The following is a 20597-nucleotide window of genomic DNA, read 5'->3' as shown; positions in this document are numbered from 1 at the left end:
ATTGAGGAAAGCTGAGGAGAGCAGACTTTTTTAGGATTAATACTGATGATGAGTGCATTTGCTGTAATCTGTAACAGCTGTAGCCTGTACATGCTCTTAAAAGTAGCACCCAAATAGAAATCATTGTATTTAGCTGTTCAAGAGATAAATGTGTGGACCACTGTCTTAAATTAGCAAATGCATAAAAATGTCATCTTGCTGGCTTTTGTTCAGTAGTTATGCATTCTTCACAAATATTAACCTGCCTCTTATCATTCTTTGAAATCTGATTACAAAGAAGACTTGCTTCTCATCCTTACCACCTGTAGATAGCATTTCTGCTTCTATAGTGCTTTCTTGAATTTAAATATTTAAAATGTTTTGTTGTGGTGAGTCTAAATATTTGGCTGAACTTTTGTATCGTTGTTCCAATGTGGACACTAAAATCTTTGCAATCTATGCCACCACTTGCTGTTCCTATGTTATATGCTATTAATAAGAGCTTTGCACCACTATCTGGAATGCTATCCCTTATGACTTGCAGACCAAAAATAATTTAAAAATAGTAAAGGCCTGGTTATATGATTAAATATTCTTGAGCACCTAAATACTATTCAGGTCTCTGTTTTGAAGTGAGCAAGGATTAAGTGTTGCTTGGGGGTTTGTGGGAGATAAGCCAAAGGAAAGATGTAAATCTGAAATTATGTTTATATTTATATTTGATGTTTTATGTTGTGATTCTATGAATTGTGGTTTATGATTATATTCTCTGTTTTTTTCGTACTTCTCATTTATGTACAAGGGAAAGGTAGGTAATCACATTTTAAGAAATAGGATTTTTTTTTCCAGCAACTTTAGGTAAGAATAGCTTGTGCAAAAATAGTCTCTTACAGGGCACAATGTGATCTGATTGACTTCTTCATGTTATAAAAATTGACTAATTATGATAAGTTATAGTAAAGCAATGTTTTAATAGGCACTTCTTTTTATTAAAGGTAAAGTTCTTTGAAGAAATTTGATATACATTGAATCTGTCAGAATGATTAGCAGAATACCTCTTGCTCTACTGGCTTGTGGTTCATTTAACCCGATCACAAACATGCATCTGCGTCTCTTTGAACTGGCTAGAGATTACCTTCATCAAACAGGTTGGTATTGAGGGAAGGAGGTTATGTGGGTGCATGTGTCTGGTTATATGTGTAGGTGGTTGGGGGTATGTGGAAAGGTTTGTAAGTCTTGGAAAGTGTCTACGAGTGTGTGTGGTCATTTGTGTGGATGGGCATGGATGTGGGAGATGGTTTAGGGTTTGTGTAGGAGTGTATGTTGTGGGAGAGTGTGTATTTATATAAGAATGTATGGCTGGGGGTATTTTGGGTTTATGCATAATGTGCATGGGGGTTAAGTGCATGAGTATGCTAAGTATTTATGGGGGGATTGTGTGTATAGGGGATACATATATAAACTTTTATGGGGTTATGTGGAAAAGGGGTTCCATGTGAGATGTGGGCATGAGTTGGGAATTTGTGGGAGATTAATTTTATGGTCCCTATAGACCAGTGGTTCCCAATCCTATCCTTGTGGACCCCCCAGACAGTTGAGTTTTCAGGATATCCACAATGAAAATGCATGAGAGAAGATGTGCAGGACAGGGTTGGGAACCACTGCTATAGACCTATTTATTTTAATCTGGATATTTCATTCATTTATTTTGGCTGTCCATTGTATTATTTTTTAGTTTGTTTTATATTTTAACATATAGCTTATTTTTTACATTACATCATGCATTTTATAATATTTTTTTATTTTATTTTAAGTCTTTTATTTCATGTCTTGTGCATTACTAATTTGGAAAGACAGTTTATAAATTGAAATAAATAATAGATGTGTTTTGGGGTGGGTTGGGGGCATAGAGTAAATGTAGGAACCTTTGTTTCAATTTTTATTTTATTTCTCCTGGGAATTTTGCAGTGTTTATTGCAATAAGAACAAAAATGATACCCAGAAAAATGATGCATCATTTTTTCCCACTGAACACTTCTGTTTTTATTCGTATTGTAATAATCATTGATACATTTCCAGGTAAAATAAAATAAAAACTGTAAAAGAGGATTCCTATGTATGTGTATGTATGCTCCAGCCACCATATCTATTTTTGTTTGACACTGTGCATGCCAGCTGCCGGAATGTTTTTTTAATGGGGGGGGGGGGGGTGCAGCAGCTGCCATTGGTGTGTGTATATGACTGTGTGTGTGTGTGTGCGCAACAGCCACTGTACAATGATGCCTTGTAAAGAATACCTAAAGGAATGCCTTATGCATCTGGTGATGATGTTTTTTACTTTTTTCATATATGCATACACTGACTGTTTATAATATAGAAACATAAAACATGATAACAGAGAACAGCCCATCCATTCTGACCATCCACAGATCCTGCTTAGCTTCATTGTCCCTTTTTCTCCTACAGAGATCCTCTATGCTCATACATTGCTTGCTTAAATTCTGATACCATCCTCGTCTCTAGCACCTCCATAGGTAGACTGTCCATTCATACACCACCCTTTCTGAAAAAATTATTTTCCCATAGATAAGCAGCTGAATTAGCCATGCTGTCTGGGTACATCATCCGTGCCACTAGGTGGCGGAGCTCTCTAAGATCACCCAAAGTCTTTAGATGAGGTGTTCCCTCCTGCCTGTACCTGTGCCTGCTCGAGGCTCCTCAGTCTGTTTTTTTTTCCACGCGACTGATCGCACACGGAGCTCTACAGTTCTTGTGAGGAAAAGTTGCTGTGAAGAGAAAAACTTCAATTATTTCTTCAAAACTTCAAATTTCATCACAGAATACTTACATCATGCCTCGTCCAGGTTTTAAATTCTGTGACTGTGGTAAAATAATGTCTGTAACCGACAGACATCAATCTTGTTACATTTGCCTTGGTCCAAAACATGATCAGGCAAACTGTACTGATTGTGGATGGATGTCCCCAAGGGCGCAGCACCAGAGAGCAGCGTGGATTGCCCAGCTCAGAGAGGAGGCAACGGGCTCGTATGCCACCTCTGATGCTTCAGCAAGATCGGCTCCGAGACCATGCCCATCGGAGGTCCACCTCTGCTAACCCTCCAGGCCATAAGCAGAAGAAGAAAACTAAAAATCCTTCGATGCAAGCTGAGGGGACGCATCGCTGATACAGCCTACATAAGAACATAAGAGCATGCCATACTGGGTCAGACTAAGGGTCCATCAAGCCCAGCATCCTGTTTCCAACAATGGCCAATCCAGGCCATAAGAACCTGGCAAATACCCAAAAACTAAGCCTATTCCATGATGACGTCGGATGCGTCGAGACCTACAGATAGGCCAACTCATCGGCACCCCAATGCCTCGGGGAAAGATCAACGTACCGACGCATTGGAGCAGCATCTACGCAGCAGCGTACCTACACCTCAGCAACCTGTAAAACAATATAAAAACATACATCAGGTCATAAAAGGCCGAGGAGCCCATCCCCACTCTTAGTGGTGGAATCGGAGGATTCCTTATCTCCACTACAATTATCAGAGGCCTCTTCCCATTCATCTGAGGTTTTTTCAGGACTTTCTACAGCATCTCAACATCGTAGAAGTCCCTTCTATCAGGAACTTCTACATTCCAAACTCCCTTATCCACCTGAGGATATTGGACGTCCTCAAGGACTGAACCAGGACATTCTCAAGGCAGCCGTGCCTCCATTGGGTCAAGGACCAAATATCAGACCCTCCACATCAGTTTTGGCTTCTGATACACTGACACAGATTACCTCTATCTTGTCACAATTTCTAACCGGTTCAGCAGCAAAATCAGCCAAACCCTGATCCACCGACTGAGGTGCCTTCATCGCCCATACTGGGGCCAGCACCAAAGAATGCTGCCTAGTAAACCATCTCCTCTGCCAGTAGATTTCCTACTCCATCTTCATCGCCAGGGTCGTGTACCGGCTACCCATTTGACCCACAGGAATTGCCTCCAGAACCAGTATCACCACCAGAAGATCTCACATACTCCCAATTTTTGGAGAAAGTGAAGTTAAAAGAACAGAAAGTAGCTGTACTTTCCTTAACTCAACATGATTCTTCATCATCTAAATGTCAATTTGGTTCATTCAAGAAACCTTACCAGAGACGTCAGTATCGGCCTTATCCTTCCTATAGGCCCCAACCATATCAATCAAACCGCTAACAGCCTTTCCAACAACCAGCTTCTCGTCAACACCCATGCTCACCTTGTCAACCACATCAGACTACAGACCCTCAACCCCCTAAAAACCAACAGAGTTTTTAGAAATGATTCCGCCACCACTACGCGCCCAAATAGTAGAAGGTCGACTTTCCCACTTCTTCACTCAATGGAGCAATATCACAACAGATTCCTGGGTCCTGAACATAATAAGAGACGGGTATTCCCTCATCTTTATATCCCCGCCTCATCTTCTGCATTTGAGTACCAAAAGATTTCAGAGTATTCATCGAGAGACTCTCCTTCAAGAGGTCAGTCACTTACTTCAACAACACTGTATACAGGAAGTACACTCCTTCCAACATCTGAAGGGATTTTATTCAAAATACTTCCTCATTCCCAAGAAATCCGGAGGTCTGCGTCCAATTCTGGACCTACGCTTCCTCAACAAACACTTTTGGAAAGAAAAAAATTCAAAATGACCTCTCTCAAATCAATTCTTCCATTCCTGCAACCTATGGATTGGATGTGCTCCATAGATTTAAAGGATGCATATGCTCATATCCCAGTGCATCCCAAATCTTGGAATTACCTATGCTTTCAGATAGGGGAAAGACATTTTCAATACAAAGTCCTTCCCTTCGGTCTCTCTTCTGCTCCCAGAGTATTTACGAAATGCCTAGCGGTAGTGGTGGCACACCTCCATCGTTGGATTCAAATATTTCCTTATCTGGACGATTGGCTACTAGTAGCCTCAACTCCCTGTCTCCTCTGAAACAGTTTAACTCAAACAATCAATCGCCTAGACAGTCTGGGTCTTCTGATAAATTATGAGAAATCTCATCTTCAACCTACCCAGACTTTGGACTTCATAGGGGCATCCATAAACACCATTCAAGACAAAGCTTTCTTACCTCAACCCCGGGCAATAGCACTTACTTCTCTAGCCCAACATCTACTAAATCTTGCAACTACCTCTGCCCGCCAAATCTTGACTGTCCTCTGTCATATGGCAGCATGTACATATGTAGTCCCAAACACAAGACTTCACATCTGTCTCCTTCAATGGGGTTTGAAACACCAATGGTCTCAATTCCAAAGCCCTTTGTCTACCCAAGTGAGACTAACCAACAGCATGAAAATGGACCTTCACTGGTGGATTTGCCCACCAGCATTGACAGAAGGCTCACTACTAAGGCCTCTTCGGCATCAATTGATTCTTACCACAGATGCCTCCCCCACAGGATGGGGAGCCCATATGGCCAACCTACAAACTCAAGGATTGTGGTCGTTCCAGGAATGAACTTACCACATCAATCTCCTGGAACTACGAGCCATCAAATACACTCTTCGAGTTTTCGAACACAAGATAGGACAACCAAGTGGCAATGTTTTACATAAACAAGCAAGGAGGGGTCCAGTTCATGGAACCTCTGCAAAAAAAACGGTAGAGATCCTGGACTGGTCTCACAGCAGGGGAATCTCCCTCATGCCACATATATTCCGGGAATCAACAATTCCAAAGCAGACAAGTTGAGCAGAATTTTTCACGCACACGAATGGGAACTAGACCAACGCGTAGCCAACTAGATATTTTCAATTTGGGATCTTCCCCAAATAGATCTTTTTGCAACAGAACGCAACAAATCTTTTTGCTCAATTTACCCCAATGTTCACAGTCTGATACAAGAAGCATTCCTGCTGGATTGGTCTCAAGATCTGCTGTACGCATTTCCACCAATCCCCCTGATCTCTTGCACAATACAGCAGTGCATTGAGGACAAAGCGGACCTAATTCTGATTGCGCTAGCATGGCTGCATCAACCATGGTACTCTTACCTACTCCAGCTATCAATCTTCAGACCAATTCCTCTGGGGAATGCCCCCACTCCTCACCCAGCAAAAGGGCTCACTTCTCCATCCACTCCACGCATCCTTTAATCTCACGGCATGGAGATTGAACGGCTCACGTTCCAAAACCTAAACATATCTCCACAGCTACAAGATATTTTAGTGGCATCAAGGAAACTATCCACCCGTCTGAACTATCAACATAAGTAGAACAGTTATGCCGCATGGTGTTCTTCTATGGACATTGATCCACTCACATGCCCACCTGAAAGGCTATTGACTTACCTCCACATCCTTTATGTGCAAGGTTTGACCACCGCTTCCTTACGTGTTCATCTCAGCGCAATTTCAGCGTATCACACTCCTCTCAATGGAGAATCTATAACATGTCATGCTCTGGTTTCCCGATTTATGAAGGGCGTTCTGCATTTACAACCTCCAATCAAGAAACCCCCAGTGCCTTGGGATGTTAATCCAGTTTTGGAACAACTTATGCTACCACCCTTTGAACCAATGCACAGCTGCCATCCTAGATACCTTTCCTGGAAAGTGCTGTTCTTAATAGCCATTACTTCCACACGAAGAATCAGCGAACTTCAGGCACTAGTTCACTATTCTCCTTACTTGGAGTTCTACCATGACAAAGTTACACTACGTATGCACCCTAACCTTCTACCTAAGGTAGTTTCTACCTTTAATTTAAACCAAACCATACCGATCTATCATCCTAAACTGCAAGCAAACGACAGTGAGCGGCGTCTTCATTCCTTAGACTGTAAATGTGCTCTTGCATATTATAAACAACGCACTCAATCTCCTACCAGACCTTCGCAACTCTTCCTCTCATTTAATCCAAACGTAGATAGCAGATGAATTAGCCATGCTGACCCTCCCGCCTCCCCGGACAGTTCCAGCATTGTATATAGTCTTGCTTTGACATGGACTGAGGAGCCTCAAACAGGGACAAGCAGGAGGGAACACCTCATCTAAAGACTTTGGGTGATCTTAGAGAGCTCCGCCACCTAGTGGCACGAAGGCCACTAGGTGGCGGAGCTCTAGGTGGCTAATTCATCTGCTATCTACAGAAAACACCGTTTACGGTAAGCAAACTTGCTTCTCTTGAGTCTACCCCCTTTTTTCCTCATCCCATGACTCCTCATTCCAGAGCCTTCTTTCCATTGAAAGAGGACCTCCTCCTGTGGATTTTTTCCTTGAAGATATAGACATGTCTCTATCATATGTCCCCTTTCCCTCCTTTCCTTCAGGGTATTTATGGTTAAATCTTTGTCTGTCCGGTATATTTTATATTGAAGGCTTCTGACCATTTTAGTAACTATCCTCTGGACCAACTCTGGTTTTATTTTTTGAAGGTGTTACCAACAAAATTGTGTTCAGTCCTTCTAATGAGGTCTTACCAGAGACTTATACAGAGCAATATCATCTCCTTTTTCCTGTTGGCTGTTCCTTTCCATATGCACCCAAGCATCCTTCTGGTTTTGCTGTTGCCTTATCTGTTTGGCCACCTTATGATTGTCTGATATGATCCCCCAGATCCTGTTCCTGTTTTGTGTAAAGAAAAACTTTACTACCTATACTGTTGTGGCAACCCTTTGGGATCAGCACTAGATGACCCTAGTTCCCAATCTTGAGATAAGCAGTGGAGAGAAGAGCATGCCATTTCTGGAACAACACTGCCATTGAGGCTGCTGGAGTAATTTGCCCTCCTTGCCTGTATAAAAGCAGGCTGGGTCATAGATCTGGATGGCAGTGCAGATTTTAGAGTTGTATGAGAGGAGGTTTTTTTTGTTAGTTTTTTTTTTTTTTTTATAATTTGTGGTTTTGCCTACTATGAGGACAAAGCCTCATGGCTTGGGATACAGTATAGGTGGAAGACTCAACCCCATGCAATACACCATCTGTCTGGTTAGGTTGCCTCCGGTTTTAGATTCCTACGATTTTGATGATTCCATACTAAAATGGTCAGAAGCCTTCAATATAAAGTTCTGTTACCTCAGTTCAACAACTCTCCTTTATCTGAGCAAGTGTCCCTTAGTAGATGAGTCCTGGGAAAAAGCTCACCCTCCAGGACATTTAAAAGTAAACCTTCCCAAATGGGTAGAGGAATTCAGTGTTTTAGAAAGGGGATTTCTGTCCATAACTAGGAATTCCCCTACCCATTTGGGAAGACTTACTTTTCTATGTCCTGGAGGGTGAGCTTTTTCCCAGGACTCATCTACTAAGGGACACTTGCTCAGATAAAGGAGAGTTGTAGAACTGAGGTAACAGAACTGGTACATATAGTTCCACAAACTTGTTTTTTTAAGAGTTGCTGCAGTAAAGTTGTGTTTAGATATACATCCTAAGAGTCCAGAATATATATTTGGCACTCACATCCCTTCTAGATACATTGAAGAAAGAACTCCCCATGAGAGAGAGTCAACACCACATCTTGGGCCTTAGAGGAGTATCCTTCCTCCATTGGAAGAATACAATCCCCAGAGCTATGGAACTGAGAGTGGATTTAGCCCCAGGACCCTTGCCTTCCTGGCTCGCTGCCAGAAGAGGGGCTACACTATAGGCCGGGTTTAATATCTGCACGCGCATGTGCAGGTGGCCCGCAACTCTCGTGCGGGGGGGAGGGGGGGATTTTCTATAGTACGCGCGGTGACGTGATCAGGCCTTTGCCAAGTTTCCTCCCAGTCCGGTCCAATTAAGGAGTGGACTGGGAGGGAACTTTCCTTTACCCCTACCTACCCTTCCTCCCTTTTCCCCTCTTCTCCCCAACCCCTAAACTAATCCTAACTAACCCCCTTTTTTTTTTTTGTTTGCATACTTACTAAGTGTCTTCCACGAGCCGGCCGGCTGCCAGCGCACACTTCCCCGGGACAGTGTCTAATGGTGCTGTCCCAGCCCCCCCCCCCCCCCTTTCTTGAGGCCTGGCACTTGTGGACATATCAAGCGTTACGTGCGTGGCACGCCCAAGGCCCTGCCACACGCATAACTCCCGAATTTTACACGGGCACCGTTTTTAAAATCCGGGTTTATGCTCCTTGGGTTTTTGTAACCCAAATGCATAACCCTGCATTTTTTAGCATTAAATCTTTGCTGCAAGACTTTAGATATTTCTCAAGCTTCAAAAGATCCCTCCTCATGTATTCTATACCTTCCTGACTACCCTATTGCAGATTTTGACAACATGCACAAAAAGGCAAACCTTTCCTGATAGTATTTCCTCAATTGTGCTTACAAAAATGTTAAACAAAACATACTGGTAACCCTCCTTTCCTTGGAATGAACTTTGCTTACTACTATCCTTTCTTACCTCCCACTAACCAGTTTCCTAACCCAGTCAATCACTTTAGGGCCTATACTTAGAGTGCTCAATTTGTGTATAGATCGTCAGTTCGGAGCTGTATGAGCAGCCTTGCTGAAATCCAAGAACATTACATCTAGCTTCCTCTCCTGATCTAACTCTGGTCATCCAAATCAAAGAAATTGATTAGTTTCATCGGAGAGAACCTTCCTCTGATAAAACCATACTGCCTCAAATCCATGTAATCCATTGTCTTTTCTTTTAGCAACAAATCCATGCATTTACTCACCATTGAAATCAGACTAAGCAGTCCGTAATTTCAGACTTCTCTTTCCACTTTTAAGAAGAACGGCCTGTCTCCAGTTCTTTGAAACCACTCCTTATTCTAAAGTGTTGAAAAGATCATGCTGCAGAGCTGCCAAAACTTCTCTAAGTTCCTTTAATGACATTGACTATATCTCATCAAGCCCCAATGCTTTACCTGGTTTTTACTTTTGCTAGGTCTTCATGACCCGTCTTCTGGTAATTTAATTAAGGGCTAACTCACTTCCATTTCTATTTGTGGCAGTTTTCTGTGGTCCTGCTCTAAGCCCTTCCTTAGTGAACACTGAACAGAAAAATCTGTTAAGCAATTATGCTTTTTCCTCACCAACCTCTTACATATTCTCACTTCACCTTTGAGTCTTACAATCCTATTTTTGTACTTCTTCTTGTCACTAATATATCTATTAAAAAATATATTTAAAAAAAGTCTCGCCCCCTGCTATTTTTCTTCCATGACCTCCTTCACTCTCCTGACTACTTTTCCTAGCTTTTACAGATACTGTTGCCTGTCTTTCTTTCTTTCTAAAATCTCTTCTAGTTTATGAATATTAACTTTCTTTTCTTACCTCTTCAGCTGCTTATTTAGTTACTGTTTAAGATGTATAGGCTTCAAGCTGGCAACAGGTTATTTGTATTTTTTTTATGTTCGCTTTTATTAATTATGTATGTTTTCTTTGTCATCTTCTGTGAACTCAGGATACATGCGGACTACCAATTTAAAAAATAAGTACTACTTTAGAAAACCATAGTGGCCTTTTTTTTTCCTCTTACTTTGATTTACTTTCCTAACAAAAAGATTAGTTGCCCTTACAATATCTCCTTTTAGTTTTTCCCACTGCTCTTCTACTTCTCTTATTTTATCCCATCCAGTTAAGGCCTCCTTGAGATGCTCCCCCATTTTAACACATTTGGCTTTCCTGAAGTTCCTGACCCTCGCCTATGAATGAACCACATCTGCCTGTGCTCTTAATACTGAACCATGCTATCCTGTGATCACTTGATCCCAGGTGATCCCTCACTGCCATCAGAGACACTCTCCCCATTTGTAAGCACCAGATCCAATCTTGCTCCTTCATGTGTCTGTTCTTTTACCAGACCAGTTCTTCCTGCAGACAATCCAGGACTTTTCTGCTTCTAGATGACTGCAGCTGTGTTGTCCCACTCAACATCAAGCAGATTGAAATCACCTAGCAATAGCACCTCCCCTTTCATAGCAATTTTGTGAATGTCTTCAGTTAAATCTCTATCCTTGTTTTCTGTCTGCGAAGTAAGCCTGTACATCACAACAATACATATATGGATGTCTTTTCCAGCTTAGCCCACAGTGCCTCTTCCTTATCTCGTAAGCCCTGCAGTTCTATTGCTTTAATGTTGTTTTTTATATGTAGCACCATTCCTCCCTTTCTTTCAACACTGTTCTTTTTGAATAGATTATAGCCTGATAAAGCTATCAGTAATATGGTTCTCTGTGTACCATGTCTGTGTGACCACCTTTATATCTAAATCAACCTCTTCCATGCCTGCTTCTAGATCTGGGATTTTATTTGCCTTACTATGAGCATTAGTGTATATATAGCTTTCCAGATTTTGCCCTTTCTTTCTCATTTCTCTGAAAGATTTACTTACCTGAAAGGGCTTTATCCACCCATCCCCAATAATCCTAATTTAAAGCCCTTCCCAGTAGGTTTGCCAGTCTGTTTTGGAAGATGCTTTAGCCATATTTTATATTATGCTTCTATAATTCCTGGCTGCAGAACATTAAGTGTGGAAAATTCCCCAGTCAGGAAAATATGTGCAAAATTGCATTCATAAATTGTCCGTGCATGAGCTCAGGATGGAGGACACTAAAAGAGAACAGCAGGCTTAGCTGACAGCAGGATCTCACACCCATTGTGGAGGCTGGAGCACATACTCCCTCCCAATATCACACACACACTCACACTCTCTCTCATACTTACACTCTCTCTCATACTCACACTCTCTCTCATACTCACACTCTCTCTCACACTCACACTCTCTCTCACACTCACACTCACTCTCACACTCACTCTCTCACTCACTCACTCTTTGGCGGAAGAGGATGTGGACCAATGCACCATCGTGCTTGGCCCTCTGCATCTCGGTCATCAGCAAGTGTAATCGGGGGCTGGGGGAGATAAGAGAGAGAGTGTCTGACTGTAGGGAGGGCAAGAAGAGTGAAAGAATGGAGGTAAAAACACCTTTGGAAATTGTATGTACTCCCTGGAGTACATCTTTCTTAAGTTTTCTTTTCCTATATGTCTCTCTCTTGTCTTGCCCTGGGCCGCTTGCTGGGTAATGCAGGGATAGCTTTTGGAACAGAGTGCTCACAACATTCTGCAGCTTCAAATGACCCCCGTAGAAAGCAGCATGGGATTTTTTTGAGAGAGTTTACTCTTCAAAAATACTGACCTGATGTTTCTTGTTTTCAAAGTCGAGATTTATTCCCATTTTCTTCCAGTGAACCAAATTTAGTGACACTCCATTCCTTCTTTGGAAAGTTAATTTGCCTATGGATTTGTGGATGACACAGACTTTTTCCATAACTCTTTCCAAAATTCCACATGTTAGAAAGCATAACATGAGTATTTGTATTCCACAAAGAGAAAAAGCCGCTTTAGAGGCACTTCCTATCTTTTTTTTTATGGTTTGGGTTGTTTTTTTTTTTTTGTGCTTAGGGCTTGCCATCTTCTTTTCAATTAAGTGCTTCTCAGCTGTCAGTTCTCCCTGTAAACTGTAAGATGTCATTTCTGGTTTTATGCAACATCAGCTAAGAGGTCCTGCGGGAATCTGGCAGCTGCCAGTCATTGCCACAGGCTCATTCCCTTGCTGTGCTGGCATCTTTGCCCTCCATGCCAGCACTGAAAGAAAGAAGTTGGTGCTGCAGTGCCACAGTGAGCCAGGCACGTCGGCAGCAGAGCTGGGTCCTTCAGGTCAGGCTTGTTGAATTCATCGTTTGCAGCTGTTTTTAAGTTCAAGGGAGAAATGCAGGTTGGAAAGTGTTGCAATACAAAGGGGATGTCAAATGCCAAGAAAAAAAAAAAAAACCAACATGAAATCTCTGGTTTTTGGCTGTTACACATTTAACTGTAGGTTTTAAGGTCTTCAGAACTACCCAGCTGTGACACAGCTCAGAGATGTGCTAGTAAGAAACTTTGGGTACAGATATAATTATGTTCTGTGGCTCCTGATGCTGATTATAGATACATTATACTGATTTAAATGTAATCCAGCTATAGCACTTTTTAAACCAACAACCAAGTAGCACTAAATAGTCTCCTCCAAGGCGTCAGGTCAGTAGGAAGTTTAATTAGCATCTTAGCAGTTACTGCTGTGATTTAACTTTTTCTTTCTATTTTAAAAAGTGAAAAAATTAAATAGTTCATGATTAGGTTTTTCAGTAGAATTTGAAGCTAAAATTGGACTATTTGGAGTGATATATTTTAATCCTCCCTCAATGACAGCATCAGAGCTTTGAGGGGGTCACTGGGGTGAGAAGAGGCACCAGAAACTAAACTTGGATGATTGTATATATGGGACATGTGGTTTCTGATTTGAATACAAATTAACCTATAACACAAAGCCATTAGAAAAAAATGTAGGTAAAACAAAGAAATGTGTGAACATTTCATACAACTAATTTTCTTCTTTGGCAAATAAATGTATATATGGTCACAACTAACCAGTGGCTGGGCAGCCTTAAAAATGCTTCATGACATCGTAGTGTACTCTGACCTCCCTGAAATTACAGCTGAATAGACCTATTTCCCTATAGGAAATAAAAAGAGAAAGGGATACTGCAAGTTGGAGGCATTATATTCTTATATCTGTGCAAGCCACCCGCATAATATGGGGATTTGTTCAGCTTTAGTGAACTGACCCCTTAGTGTTCATGAAGCACATTTCTCACCATTACTTATACTGCCAGTGGTACAGCATGTGTCAAAGAAGTGAGGTCTAAAACAATAACATTTCTCTCTTCAAAGATAACATTTTCATTTTTAGCCTAGTTTCCTATAAGGGAATTGTTCTTAGGAAATCATAATGTCTGTGTGTCAGTCTGTTCACCCTACCCCATGTGTCCACACATCCTCCTCCCAATAATGTTTTAACCATTCATCCACTTTCATTCAAATTTCTGTCAGAATATTCCTTGGCTCACGTTGCATGCTGATTTCCTCACTTCCTCACCAAAACTGAAGGCAACCTTGCATAAATGTGGAAAAAAGCTGCACGGCAGTCTCCAAACACTCATGGAGCCTTGTTTGCATGGTTGCTTAAGCTGTACGTGTAAACATGCACCATGTTTCCGGCCCCCTACAATGAATATATAAAAGACTGATCTTCATACCCTTGTAGTCAGTGCTGAGAGGAGGAAGGAAGACATTAGCTGGACTAAGGAATGGTAAAGATAGACTGATGCAATATCATCACACAAAAAACGTGCATCCAAACTGGGTGCACCTTTTTTGAACGCGCCCACATCCACCTCTCCTGGGCGCTCAATGCAATAGGCAAATGATCTGCCATGCTAAAAGGGACGCGCAATACGTAATTTGTGTGTCCCTAGTACTCTGCATCGGGTGCGCAGGAGACGTGGCTGTGCACCACAACAGCCTAGCCAGAGCTGCCTCCCCACCCTCGGCATACTGACACTTGTCAGTGAAAGGACAGCCTTCTGAAGGGGGATTGGTCCTTTCACTGACATGTGACAGTGAATGGAACAATCGGCAGTAAGTGAAGGTGTGAATAAATTAATATTAAGTGCCGGACACAATATTAATTTATTCACTCCTTCACTTACTGCCGGCAAGGGTTCCAATTGGGCCAGACCTTGGGAATGCAGCTTTCTGTGATTTCCCCTATGAGGAATCACAGAAAGCAGAATCTTGTTTTTTTCGGTGAGTCCTTGAGTATGGCAGAGATGAGCATTTGTTTGCAAGGAAATAGAGACAATATTTCCTATTTCGTCGCGTTTCGGGGGGGGGGGGGGGGGCACCAAAACGATTAGAAAACCCACGAAATGTTATTTTTAAATTAGGATTATACATAATTGATTCTGTTTAATAGTTGAAGGAATGTTTCAGTGAATGAATAGGAATTTCATTTGGCCACCATCATAGGTGCCTAATTCATCTAATTGTCTTATTTTAGTCCTAGTGCAAACTGCCAGGCATTGCTCACATTGTCTGGTGCATAATAGCTATAAACTTTAAAGTAGAACAAAAGTGAAAATGATAAATATTATTTTATTTTGTTAAGTAATTAACAGAAAGCATATAGACACTTAGGGAACCTCTCTATAAACCTCATTGACAGTATATTAAACATCTCTTGTTGCCCAGCTGTAGAGATCACTAAATAGTTACAGAGGAAGATTAAAAAGCACTACACTATTTACCATCCTCCACCGAAAGAACTGACCAGTCTGCCTTATTCTCTATTTCCTGCCTTTTAACCAGTTCACAATTCACAATAGTGGTGTAGCCACCGGTGGGCCATGGTCCACACACTCAGAGCTCAGGCCCACACAATCAGGGCTGCTAGACACCAGAGGAAGATGCCTACAGGATGGCTGCTGTGGTTCCTGTCCTTTGGTGGCCAAAAAGGGAGAGAGCTGCCATGGGACCCCATATGTGGCAGCCAAAGAAGGAGAGGGTGACTGTGGATCCCATCCCACGGCGGCTGAAGAATTGGGTCTAGTGATGCCTAAAGCAGATGCCCTGTATGTGCGTGAGAGAGAGAGTGGAATCATGTGTGTGTGTGTGTATGTGCATGTGTGTATGTGGGAACCTGAGAGATAGGACAGAGCATATTACTGAAACGTACCCAACGTTCCTTGGTTTTCTGGTTCACAACTGATGTAAATTTTCAAAACCAAACAATAGTGAGGAAAAATAAATATTCTTTTAATGTATTAACAAATTACAGGCCTGATTTTCTAAGGCTTTTCTTCCATTCTGTGTCTATGGGAAAAATGCTTAATAAATGAAGCCCTAAAAAAGATAGACAAGAGAGTGTGTGTGTGTGTGTGTGTGTATGTCTGAGAGACAGGGCTTTACAGACGGAACATATTGTCTTTGCACAGTGCACCTTCCGCTGTTCAGGGTGCCACAGGCAGACATGGCAGAGTGACCGACAGACACAAGCCTTTTAGAGAGATATATATGTATGTGTATATATGTGTGTGTATAGAGAGAGAGATTCATACCGTTAATTCACCACCATACATTCTATGTGTGGTACATTCTAGTTGGCAAAAATATTTTCTAACCCATAAAGTAGGGCCAATTATATCCATGATGCCATGACAACTGTCACAGAGTTTGGCTTCCATGTCATTGCAGGAAATTTGCAACCCTGCTCGACACACACATTTTTACCCAAAAGGTAACACAAAAGCATAAAATACTGTTTTCCTGTGGTTCCTCTGACTTAATATCTTGGCGATATTAAGTCGGAGGAACTACAGAAAGCAACATAGTAAAAACAAAATTTTTTTTTTAAGTCTTGCCAGAGGTCAAGTTAGAAATGGGGATGTGCAATAGTTTAGGACTAATTAGGCAATTTCAACGAAATTGCCTAATTCATCCTGGTTCGGGGAACCCGAAAACTAAACCAAATTTTCCCAAAATTTCAGGAAAGCTCTGTTTTCGGGTTAGTACGCACTAACGTTAAAATGTTAAACGTAAAATTGAGCATCTGTTTCCTAACCCGCGTACAGCCACTTCTCCTGGACACCTGATGCTATGGATATGCTAGGGACGCACAATTTTTCCTTAGCATGGCTGCTCATTTGCCTATTGCATCGAGTGCCCAGGAGAGGTGATTGTGCAAGCATTATTAAAAAAAAAAAAATGTACAGTTTGGACACACCTTTTTAGCATGTCTGTATTGCATTGGCCTGAAGAAGTGTTAGAAAGTTTTTAAAGGGAAATTTTGAAAACATTTTCAATAAAACTATATCCATAATATATCGGGCTTGGTAGTGTGTCCGTCAGTGCTCGCAGATGTTCCGCAGCCCGCCGATAGATGGTGCTATAATGGCTCAAACATGCCGTACAGTGGCCATGTGACAACACCAGCTACAACAGGTACGAAGGACAGCGGCCATCACGGGACAGGCAGAATATAGCAGAGGAGACCCTGGCATGCAGCGAACGGCGTGTGTCCTGCGGCACATGCTCCGTTCACGGCGAGGATGAAGGCCTGGCGCGCCGTTTGCGGCAAAAAGGGAAGGCCCCTGTGTGCCGCAATCGGCGCGCCTGGCCCTTCATCTTTGCCGTGAATGGAGCGTGTGCCAATGGACGTACTCCGTTCGTGGCATGCCGGGGTCTCCGCTGCTATTTCCTGCTCAAGGCGAAAATGGAAGGCCTCCGTGTGCAACGAATGGCACGCTGGGCCTTCATCTTCGCCTCGAACAGCGTGTCAGGCTTTCATCTTCGCCGCGAACAGCGCGGGTCCTGCGGCATGCCAGTGAGAGAGCATGTATGTCAGAGAGGGGAGGGTGAGAGGGAGCTGGTGGGTGTGAGAGAGAGCATAGGGGGGAGGATGCCGGTGAGAGAGAATGTGTGTGTGTGTGAGAGAGGGGGGGTGACAGAGCATGGTTGGTGAGAGGGGGGTAGGGAGGGTGTGAGAGAGAGCATGGGAGGTAAGAGAGGGTGGGTGGGGGGATGCTTGAGTGTGGGTTTCAGAGTGAGGGAACCTATATGAGGGGAGGGGGATGCCGGTGAGAGAGAATGTGTGTGTGAGAGAGGAGAGGGGGTGTGGGGGAGTGCGAGAGACAGATTGGTTGGTAAGAGGGGGAGTGCGCGGGATGCTTGAGTGTGGCTTTCAGAGAGGGAGCCTATATGAGGGGATGTGTGTCTGTGCCAGAAAGTGAGGGAGCCTGTATGAGGGTGTGTGTATGTGGAAGCTACTCTCTTACAGTGAATTTCTAGGGAAATTCTGCTCAAAACAAGAGCAGATGTGCCAATAAAAAGGCTCGCCGCCCAGGCGTAGAATGGGTAGAGTTGCTAGTTTGATTATATACACAGATACATACAAATATGCCACAGAATCTCAAAAACTATGCCACTGAATTTTAGACCCCCTCAAAATCAATTTTGTATAGAGAAAAGCAGTATATCAAATCAACTAACAGGAGCCTGCAACTGGAAACTGGGAGCCTTGCTCATGGTCTGTTAACTAATTAGACCCCTGGTCCTAGAACTTTTGCATCCAATTAAGTGACATGAATTATTCATTCCCACTTTATATTAAGGACTCTGGGAAATTCTCACTGACCTATATGGATACATTATAAGTTGCATAACTGTTGCAGCACTAACAGCAACACTACATGGTAAATTTGGGAATTGTAGGGCTTGGCCCAGGTTACCCTTAAAGGAGCCATGCATGTATATCAATTGAACCAACAAGATGGACACTCATGAGATATATGGAACCAAGAAATGCTGCTGTTCAATAAAAAGCACATTGTTTTAAACTAGCTGGTATGACTAGTACTCAAAACCTGTTGAAGCTGTTGTGGCCTTGATGGACATTGTGTCTCTCTAAACAGCACATTCTGATCAACAAGTTGTCTACCAGCATATCTACCTTCACATGAACTTGCTGCTAAGAAAAAATCAGATTCTAATGCTCACCAGTGGATTATGGTATATCTGATCAATGCTTACCTTTGGGAGATGGTGGGAATTCACATAAGGACCCAAAAGGGGTCATGACAGTCTAAGAAAAAAGAATTCAGTAAGAAAAAGAAACCTAAGACAGATGGTTTTTCTTGTTGGATGGTTTTCTTCTTAAAACTGGTTTTCTTCAGAAAAAACCTAAGCACGGAATCTCTCGTGCTCTCACTAAACGACACAGTGCTCAATGGATTTGACAAAGGACAAAGCTACCAAATAATCCTCCTGGATCTATCATCTGCTTTTGACACTGTCAACCATATCATTCTAATAGAAAGATTATCTGAAATAGGAATCACTGGTAACACTCTAAATTGGTTCTCGTCATACCTATCAAATAGAAGTTTCAGAGTAATTTTCAACACCATCTCAAATAAAGTGAACCTCACCACAGGAGTACCACAAGGATCTGCCCTATCAGCTACACTTTTTTCAACATTTATTTACTCCCAATCTGTCATACACTAGAACGATTTGGACTGACCCACTTCCTATATGCTGATGATATACAAATACTGGTTCCTATACAGAACACTCTCGAAGACACATACAACAGAACTTCCATCCACCTTTCAGAAATAAAAAAGCAACTAAATGACATGAAGCTAATAATAAACATTGATAAAACTGTATTAATCATACTAAACAAAAAGAACAACAACGCACTCATGAAGCCACTCATAACAGATAACCCAAAAACCGTAATCTCACCTGTCGCCCACGAATGGAATCTAGGAATTACCATTGACAATGAATTTTCACTCAAAACTCACATAACCAACAAGATTAAAGATGGATACCACAAACTACTGATGCTCAGACATCTCAAACCATTCCTCATGCAAGAAGATTTTAGAACAGTTCTTCAACTACTCATTTTCTCTAACCTTGACTACTGCAACACCCTTTTCCTTGGACTACCCATCTCAACCATACATCCACTCCAAATATTACAGAATGCAGCTGCCAGAATTCTGACCGGATCAAAAAAACTGGAGCACATAACACCAACTTTAATCTCGTTACACTGGCTCCCGATAAAATACCGAATTGAATACAAAGTATTGACAACATTGCACAAAATGATCATAGGACAGCAAAGCAATTGGCTAAGCAAATACATAGTAACACAATCCAAAACGGAACTTAAGATCTAAGAACAAAAGCCTCCTCAAAATCCCCCATGCTAAGAGCACTCGACTAAACTCAACACGTGAAAGAGCAATCTCCATCGCCAGCCCCAAACTATGGATCTCAATACCAAGTGGAATAAGAAATCAGCCAAGCATTAAAAAGTTCAAAAAGGAATTAAAAACATGGCTATTCACAAGAGCAAACTCAAACTCAATTAAGAACTAGTAGAATTAAGTAACCTTCTATACATGTTAAATCTCTGTGATGACGATGTTGTAACATCTTGCATGTTTTTGTAATATCTTGCATGTTTATGTAAACCGTTATGATGGCGAAACTGAATGATGGTATACAAAACACCTTAAATAAATAAAATAAATAAATAAAACCCATGTCCGAGCCTGCTAACAGGCACACGCTTGGTGGTCCCTGCCTGTCTACAAGTGTTGCATACCAGCTTCTAAAGGACTTGTCAGTAACTTGCTGAGAACTGTGTGTCAGCTCCCTCTCTGTCAGAAAGCTGTCTGCTGTTCCGAAACTGATAGGAGACATTTCCAGGATGCAGAGAATTATAAGATTCTAAGCGTGAGGGTACTGAAACTCCCTGCATATGTTGCCAGTCCCAAGAGTAGACCTTGGACCTGACAGCCGGACCGCAGCAGAGCGATTGTCAGACACAATGTATACCTTCCTGAAAAAGTATACATAAGACCTGGGCTAGTTTAATCCTTGTATGCTTGGTATTGTGAGAAGTGTGGTTTGGACCTGATTTTGGCATGTGATTTGGGCACTTTTGAATCCAGAATTGCATAACAAGTCTAAGCCATGTTCCATGTAGCTATCATTCATTGTGAACAATTGCATGTCACAATAAAAGTTATAGAAACAGAAAAGATATAACATAATTCTGGTCCCTAATGAGCTCATATTGTGTTATTTGCTAGTATCCAAACTATCTCAGCTATTATTTGTGGATCTTAACTACCTTGTTACATGATGATACTGCAAAGAAACTTTACAAAACTTCAAAAACATTGTGACATTGTGAAAACCTTAGTTGTGGTTTCTGTTTCAGA

The 20597-nt window shown here is 41.9% G+C and overlaps 1 protein-coding gene across 4 annotated transcripts in view; it reads left to right on the top strand.

Moving 5' to 3' along the window:
- The window catches only part of NMNAT3 (nicotinamide nucleotide adenylyltransferase 3), a 151415-nt gene that overhangs the window by 38725 nt on the left and 92093 nt on the right, over positions 1–20597 (top strand). For all 4 annotated transcript variants that reach the window (XM_029617405.1, XM_029617403.1, XM_029617402.1 and 1 more), the window contains one exon: positions 975–1127. In XM_029617405.1, the coding sequence (XP_029473265.1) occupies positions 1019–1127 (109 nt within the window). In that variant the 5' untranslated portion in view covers positions 975–1018. The remainder of the gene's footprint in view (positions 1–974; positions 1128–20597) is intronic.

The sequence above is a fragment of the Rhinatrema bivittatum genome, chromosome 9, assembly GCF_901001135.1.
Source record: "Rhinatrema bivittatum chromosome 9, aRhiBiv1.1, whole genome shotgun sequence".
NCBI lineage: Eukaryota > Metazoa > Chordata > Amphibia > Gymnophiona > Rhinatrematidae > Rhinatrema > Rhinatrema bivittatum.
The sequence above is the reverse complement of the archived record's forward strand: the minus strand, read 5'-3'. Positions and strand labels throughout refer to the sequence as shown.